Here is an 8,292-nt window from a genome sequence, read left to right as displayed (position 1 = left end):
CTATATATATATATATATATATATATCTTAGTACATTCCAAATAAATCATTTTGTTGCTCAACACTTGACTCCATTTTTTCCAACGAACCAATAAAAAATAGCTTCATTTTATTATAAAAAAAGAATATTTTTTCGGACTTTGAATGATGTCTTAACTTCTTAGCTCAGAGGAATAATTGAAATAATATTTTTATGCTAATAATATTTAATCAATTAAAAACAAATTCTATTATTAAATCTAAATTTTAAATTTTACCGATACAATATAATTTTCTTATGTTTGCAAGTCCCAACTAATAATATCATTTATGTAAATTGAATATTCTTAAGAAAAAATTTCAAATAAAAAGTTAAACAATTCAAATAGCTATTTAGATTAAATCCAATAGCGACTAACAATCATAATCTCAATAAATAAAAGATACTTTAGCTTTATTTTCTTACATAGAAATGCCGTATTTAGTTTGAAATTTTCTTCAATACTTAGGATTTGTTTAGAGCAGCTGCAACTTATTGAATAATCTACTAATAAATTAATTAAAAATAAAATGTTGATAAGTTAAGCACGGTGGGTATTACAAATTTTTATTTTTTTGGAAAAGTCAGACCGCTGCCAAAAAACTGTCTAGGTGCGGTGTGAAAACTCTGCTTTCAGCGTTTTCAAAACGCATTTTACCCAAACAGGTCTAGTACTTTTTAATCAACATTAAGTAAATGCTGAAGGTTGGCATTTTGCCACCAGACTAAATATTTCATAGTAGTTGATTCCAAACTTTTGGTTGAAGCCTTGGGTTACTAACCTTGCTTTATAGCGAGCAATTGAACAATCCGAGTGTTGTTTAGTACAATAAGTTGAGCTGCCGTCAACATTTGAATTTCACCGCTTTGTTGTATGAGGTAGGATTGGTGGGATGTGAGTCTGGTGAAGAAGATTAAGGCGCTTAGAGGGTTTGAGGTTGTCGGTTTTGGCTCCAGTCGAATAATAAACGGTTTGGAAACTGAGACCCAAACCCGAACATGACCCACTAACCCGAACTTTCATGCTAATTTGGGTCAACCCGAACCGGAGCCGACTCAAAAAATATTTGTGTGAACCCTAACCCGGATTTTTTGAGTTGAATACGAGTCGTGTTGACGTGTCGGGTCTATATATATATATATATATTGAAAAACAAAAAAATTTGTGAGACTTAGTCTAGTTAAAATAATTTATTATAGTTGGAGAAGAAAAGATAATAAATTTGAAAGCACTTTTGGTCTTCTATCGTCATAATATACATTGTATAAGTTGTGAAAAAAGACGATGGAGATCAAATGTGACAACCATACAATAACAATTAGGAGTTGATGACTTGGTAATAGTAATTTGGATATGATGATCGACCAACGATGATTGGAAGATGACAATCAGGATAATACAATCATGCAATGACAATTGGCAACAACAATGATCGCTGGTATGAATCATCATACATAGCTCTAAAGTTCTTCAAACATCTAAACCTTCTTTTAAGTTCTAAGTCTAATTTTTATCCTCTAGGTAAAACATAAGAGTCTATTCATAATTTTAAAAGTAATGTTTTAATTACTTTCATTAAAGTTCTAAAGTATTTCAACTAACAATCTGTTATTTCCCTTAAGCAAAAGATCATACATTTAACATTTAAGTGTCTTAATGATCTTATGATTCAAGTGATTTTACTCTTGTTGTTTTTCCTAATTTAATTTTGTAACTAAGCTATATGAATTTTTTCATAAACTACAAATTTTGTATCTTATTTCAAAATAAAAATAAAATTTTCCACCTGATCGGACCAACCAGCTGAAGGTCGTCCCCACATCAACCTGCTCGTCAATTCTTCAATCATTCTATACTCCATAAACATTAATCCATATATATATATATATATATATATATATATATATATATATATAAAGGAATCTAGTGGGTAACGCTTTCCCATTTGGGTCGAAACATAGATTTGCTTTAATTGATCTGAAGAACCTGCGCTACGGGATTCAAACCCCCGACTTGAATGACTTATGCCACATTGTATCTATATATATATATATATATATAGATATAAATATATATTTACACCTTAAACCAAAAATTAAAATCAGACAATCAATCAATCATGTTGTTAACGCCATCCCCCCTCCTCCTCTCCCTCCTCCTCCTCCTCCTCTCTTCCACCACCACCTTCTCCGGCGATCCAACCACCACAATCTACTCCACTTGCTCCAAATCCCAATACCCTCCCAACTCCCCTTACCAATCCAACCTGAACTCCCTCCTCTCCTCCCTCTCCGCCGCCTCATCCTTCACCCTCTACTCCCAATTCTCCACTTCCTCGCCTTCCATCTCCGGTCTCTTTCAATGCCACGGCGACCTCTCCATCCCCCGCTGCTCCGCCTGCCTCCGCTCCGCCATCTCCCTCCTCCCCTCCCTCTGCCCCTCCTCCTCCTCCTCCTCCATCCAGCTCCACGGCTGCTACCTTCGCTACGGCAGCGATTCCTTCATCGGCCTCGCTGACACCAAACTTGAATACAAGACGTGTTCCACGAGCGGAAATGGTGGCGGGGACGAGTTTCTGGCGGACAAAAATGAGGCCTTTGCGGCAGCTGCGGTGGCGCCGCTCACCGGGAGTTCGTACAGGGTTGCGGCGGCGGGTTCGGTGAGGTTGGAGGCGCAGTGTATGGGGGATCTTAGTTTGAGAGACTGTGACGATTGTGTTTTGGCGGCGGAGAAGCAGGCTGAGGTTTCTTGCGGCGGCGCCGCTGCAGGAGAGATTTATCTTGGGAAGTGCTATGTGTGGTATTCCGGCAGGGGGGAGATTCCGGAGGGCGGTGGTGGCGGAGGGGGAGGGGGACCCGGCGGCCGCCGCAATAAACCGGGCGCCCGCCGCAATAAAGGTATGATTTTTTTAATTAAAGGATGCGTTTTTGGGGGGGATAAATAGTTAATCTTTATTGTTTGTTTAGAAAATACTTTTAGAAATTATGGGAAGAATTAATTATATATATCGAAATTTCAAGATGATTTTAAACTATAACTTTAGGCATTTTTGGTTCTAATAAAAAAGATTATTTAGAATATTATTCTTAAAAATTGAAGGAAAAACTATCATAATCTAATGAAAGTACCATGAAATTATTAAAAAAAAGGTTTTTATTTTGACCTTGAGGACTTAATCTTTTGTCAAAAGCTTAAGCTTTTAGGTAGTGTATGCTAATTATTTTGAGATTGATAGTGAAGTAGTTAGCTTGAAATGTCTAATATTATTTTTAAATAGTTTACTTACTTTTTCTTTTATTTCTTCCACTCTAATCAAATGAAACTCCAAAAATTTCTTGTAAAAGTGGTAAAGTTCCATGAATTCAATTAGTTGACTTATCATAGTTGATTAGGCTAAGCTAGCATCATTAAGTAGTTAATTAAAACAAAATATTAGGGATATCCATGTGCCATTTAGATTACATTAATACTCTCATCACCACAGCCGAAAGGGAAGATTCCTTCTTCTTAGTCTTCTTTACACAACAAGCTATGATTACCTTTTGAAGGGAAAAAAAAAAGGAAGAGAAACGCCTTAGCTTTTATTTGAATTGTATGCTCACTTCTTGTGACTTAATTCGTCAAACATATGTAAATTTTAGAAAGATTTACATAAATATGAAAAGGTATATTTCACTTCTTAAAAGTTAAAATAATGATATTTTTTTGGTGATATGAAATATATGAATTGTACAAATGTAAATAGTAGAGTTTAGGTGTTGGCTATGTCCCTAAGGCAGGCACATCTCTTATGTGCAACATATTAGAGTACACAATCATGTATGTACGTGTTGACAACATATTTTATTTTCTCAGAACAGATAGTCGTGCACCATTACACACTCACTATATGCCCAAATAATGAAGTATAAATAATTGTGTTTACATTATGTGCACGTATACATAGTCTTTTATTGCCTAAAAAAACCTCACACACTCATTGAGTCAATTGGACTAGCCTCAATCATTTCACTATCAATTAAATATAAATAAAATTATATTCATATAAATATATGTTTTGAAATATTTTATTCAATACCTTCTATTGGGTTTGTGACAATGAGAGAGATGCGACATATAAACCAAAGAGGAAAAGTTTGTATAAATGATCTCATAATCATCTTCTATACCTAATCCAATAATGCCTTCAAATGTGCCATAAATTAAGCTCAACAAGGCTTGTTATGTATTGAGTTTGGAAGAGGGTAAGACATTGATTGGTGGCCAACCCGGCCCCACATTTTTTTTTTGCTCTATATGTTTGGGAAGCTTCCATTTTACAAAGGTCCCCTTCTTGCTTTAGTTTATTAGAAAAGAAGCATCTTCTTATCTTTAAGAAAAAGCGACAAAAAATTTTCATTTTTCATTAGTTAAAAACAAGAATTATTAGTAAATTTTAAGGATTTAATTCCATTTCAGTCCTTGGTTCAACACAACCTTTTTGAAAGCTAGCATTTATAATAGTTATTATAAACTAGATAAAACTTTGACAAGGTGATATCTCAACTTTTGGATCTCTCTTAATTTGGGAAAGTTATTAGGACGACATGGCAGCCCATTTGGACCATTGTTCGGGTTCGGTCGCTGCACGTAATATGTTCTCCCTAATTTGATGAAACTATCTCTAGCCTTTTTTTTTCATTCCACTAATGAATACAACATAATTAATTGAAAATGAATCTTTTTTATTCCGACAAAGAAATAATACGACACAATAACTGGTCCCTTAATTTTTATAGAGAATCATTATGTATAAGATGGAGAAAATATTGTGTGCAATCTCCCACAGGCTTAGACAGCCGCCTGCGATAGCTTTTTGTATGGACTGACATCTGAACACAATTTTTTTCATTAAATGTTGTTATTTTCATGAAAAATATAACGTGATTGGCCTTAAGTTATCTGTCTTTCTGTGTGTGTGTGTGTGCCGCGTACTCGGACTGTTGGTTTTCATTCATGGTATAAAACCCCTCAGGTTGGGGGTTCCAATTTTTTCGGCACTGTTGGTCTTAAGGAGACGGTACTCGAATTGTCAGACATATTAATTTTTTATTTTTTAAAAAAGATGAATTGGTTTAAAATTAATTATATATTTTTTTAAATGTTGCAGATGATGAGGTTGGAAAGACCGTGGCTATCATGATAGGGATTATTGCCGTCATTGTGTTTATTGCCATATGCCTTTACTACGTGAAAAGAAAGGCAAAGGGTAAGTTTTTTTTCCGTCAAACAACTAACAAAATCACTTCTAATTACATGATTCAATAATTAAATTCATTATATAAATTATTATTTCATTTTTAACCTTATGCATCGTCTAAATATGCATGAAATCATATGATTGTCAATATAGTATCCCATCAACAAAAATTCATAAAAGGGAAAATTACATACATATCATGCAAATCTTATGGATTTACATATCTAATATGTATGGTTTGATATGTTCATCTATATCGGCTTGGTGTTAGAAACCTATGCATAAAAAGAAGCATTTGGTGGGATTAATGGTCTTGTATATGAATGTTACATCAAGACTCCTAACACAGTTTGCGTTCGGAGTCCAATGGTGGGGCGTCACGTGTCAAATGGGCCCCATCGTAATACATTGGTATTGGCTAGCGTTAAAAACGTTGAAACTCACTTGACATGTGGCACTCCACCATTAGACTATGAATACATCAGAAGTCCTGATGTAATATTTTTTTCTTGTATATGTATGTTTGAGATTAAATTCACTCCAATTTTCAAAAAATATATATATAAATATTAAATTTTATATGTTAGACATGTAAAATGCATGAGAATTATGTGGTATATACATGTATGTAAATGTTTTTCATAAAATTATTTATGAAAGCAAAAATTCTCTTACACAACAGACCTTTGGCATAAATTATTAGTTCTTTTTATTACTTGATATTTTTTTGTTTTCCTCCCCTTGACAGGTAAAGAGTAAATACTGATGAAGATCTTCTTGGCAAGGCTTCATCTCTTATTCATCTTGACTGCTTCTATTCATTTCTCTTTCAAGTTTTAGCTTTTAAGGTCCTATTTTTCAACAATTTGCATGAAAAAATGGGAAGTTAGCAATATTTTTTGTGGAGGAGTAATTTGGGGGGATGATTTTCATGTATAATTTGAATTGCTTTGTATTTATTTCACATTATTAAATGAAAGTGGTGTTCTTTTAGGCCAATTTAATGTTTTTAGCCAAATTTCATGTGTTAAAATTGGTGTGAATAATATGATGGAAGATTGCTTATTATTTGTATGATAAAATGTTTTATTTAAATGTAATTTCATTTCCAAGAGCATTCATTGGCAAGTAGTTAAGAATACATATTTTGGTTAAGATACTTTGATCAAAATGGTTTTTAAGGTAATTGAGATGGTGTATTGGACTCGAATCATGAGCAGCGTGAGTCAAAGATTATAAATGATATCATTCCCCATAACTAAGGAAGTTAATATTGTATAATAGATTTGAAACATGGGAGGCATCTCATGTGGTGGCAATATAAGAAAGTAGGACGTTTAAAGCTGTCATCAATCTATGAGTGTCGTATGAAGGTTGATAACATGTTAGAAGTGAGGTGGAAAACGGTAGTCAACGAAGTCATTTTTCTGGAATGAGGGGAAGCCGAATGAACAGTTAAAAGGATGAGGCTTAAAATATTTGTGGTGATAGATTTTAAATTATGATCATTAATAATTATCATGTAATAGATGATTGAGATATCAATATTCACAAGATAGAAGTGATTGGCTTGATTTTTTCCTTTAATAGGAGGAGACACTTAGTGGCCAAAGTAAAGACTTAAACATTGATGGTTAGAGACATTGCATTTTGTTCATTGGCAAGCATTGAGTGATTATTAACAAGTAATGTTAGAAGTCCAATGAATGTGATGGTCATCTTGATCTCATATCAAATAGGAGAAAACCAAGCAAACATATGATCACTATCAAATGTTCATTGGTAAATAACTTTGAATGTTAATCATAAGCCAATGTTAATGATGGTCAATAATGAATGTTGAAAGTTACATAATACAAGATAATGAGCTCAATTATTTTAGGAGTGTGAATGAATGGTAACTTGGATAAATTATCAATGTTGATGGATGTTGAGTGATAATTAATAAGCAATGCTAGAGATGACATGTGCATGAAGTGTAATTATTCTGTACCTGAATTATCTCATTTGTATGTTTATATTATGCTTTGAGAAAAGTTTTGGTTTTGTTTTATAAGGTTTAGGGAAAGCGAGCAAACAGAGCTCAAAACATTGCTAATCAGAGCAAAGTGGTGTTCTAGTGTCGAGCGCCAGGACCGGGCGCCTATGCCTTAGATCCAGTCCAGAATCATGCACAAACAGAGAGCTTGGACAGTAGGTGCCACAAAAGTGGGCGTTATAAGACTTGGCGCCTAGGGCTAGGTAATCCCAAATTTTCACAGGAAATCTGAGAGCTTATAAAGTAGGCACCGCATTTGCAGCACCTAGGATCCACAGTGTAGCGCTTAGGCATTGTGATGACTTGACAATACATAGCACCTAGGAAACAATCACTATCGTATATGGGCAAAATCACTGGCGCCAAGGCACTAGTTGATAATCTGGCGGTTTCCATAGTTGGACTTGTCTCTTCACTGGGAGATCATTAAAAATGTTGTACAAGAAGTAATAGGGGTTGGTTCTCTCATTTTTCTACACTTCAAGAGCCAAAGGAAGAGTCTTTCTTCTTTGGAGACTTGTTTGAGGGAGAAAAGGGAGTGACATTATAAGGGTTTTGAGAGGTTCTTGCAAGGGAGGTTGTAAGATACATTGGAGATGATCAGAAACACAACAGAGGGGAGCATTGTGATCTTCTATGGTTGTTTCTTTTTTAGGTTTTTTGTATTAATTCTCTATTTTTAAATACTTTGTAATTACATTTTGTTGAATGAAGAAAATTGTGATTTTTTTGTTACAAAGCATGTTTTGGAACTAATCTTTTACTTTCTCTACTGAATTGATGAATAGGAGAAATAGGTTCTAGTGAATGATTATGTGATCTACACCAATTTGTGAATTGGTGTAGATTCTTCTATGATCTTTATTTACTTACAAACTGGCCATTTTTGTTATTAAAACCTTTATGAACTTTGAGAAGCGAAAGCATCCTTAGTAGAACATATAGGAGGACTTTCAATAATTCATGAGAAAGAAATATTGCTCAATGATTAGTGT

The 8,292-nt window shown here is 34.0% G+C and overlaps 1 protein-coding gene across 1 annotated transcript; it reads left to right on the top strand.

The window, feature by feature from the left end:
- The first annotated feature begins 2,121 nt into the window (after positions 1 to 2,121).
- On the top strand, positions 2,122 to 6,252 carry LOC110028544 (cysteine-rich repeat secretory protein 12-like). The gene is made up of 3 exons (XM_020730443.1): positions 2,122 to 2,917; positions 5,170 to 5,268; positions 6,008 to 6,252. The coding sequence occupies exons 1-3, from the start codon at positions 2,140 to 2,142 to the stop codon at positions 6,016 to 6,018; spliced, it is 888 nt and encodes a 295-aa protein (XP_020586102.1). The 5' UTR covers positions 2,122 to 2,139; the 3' UTR covers positions 6,019 to 6,252.
- Positions 6,253 to 8,292: the final 2,040 nt, after the last annotated feature.

This window comes from Phalaenopsis equestris, unplaced genomic scaffold (genome assembly GCF_001263595.1).
Source record: "Phalaenopsis equestris unplaced genomic scaffold, ASM126359v1 Scaffold000513, whole genome shotgun sequence".
Classification (NCBI taxonomy): domain Eukaryota; kingdom Viridiplantae; phylum Streptophyta; class Magnoliopsida; order Asparagales; family Orchidaceae; genus Phalaenopsis; species Phalaenopsis equestris.
The sequence above is the reverse complement of the archived record's forward strand: the minus strand, read 5'-3'. Positions and strand labels throughout refer to the sequence as shown.

Bases quoted from the DNA above. Each gene is read 5' to 3' on its own strand.
- LOC110028544 (XM_020730443.1), top strand. From the start codon at position 2,140: ATGTTGTTAACGCCATCCCCCCTCCTCCTCTCCCTCCTCCTCCTCCTC. The intron at 2,918-5,169 runs GTATGATTTTTT...TAAATGTTGCAG, and splicing joins GGGCGCCCGCCGCAATAAAG to ATGATGAGGTTGGAAAGACC.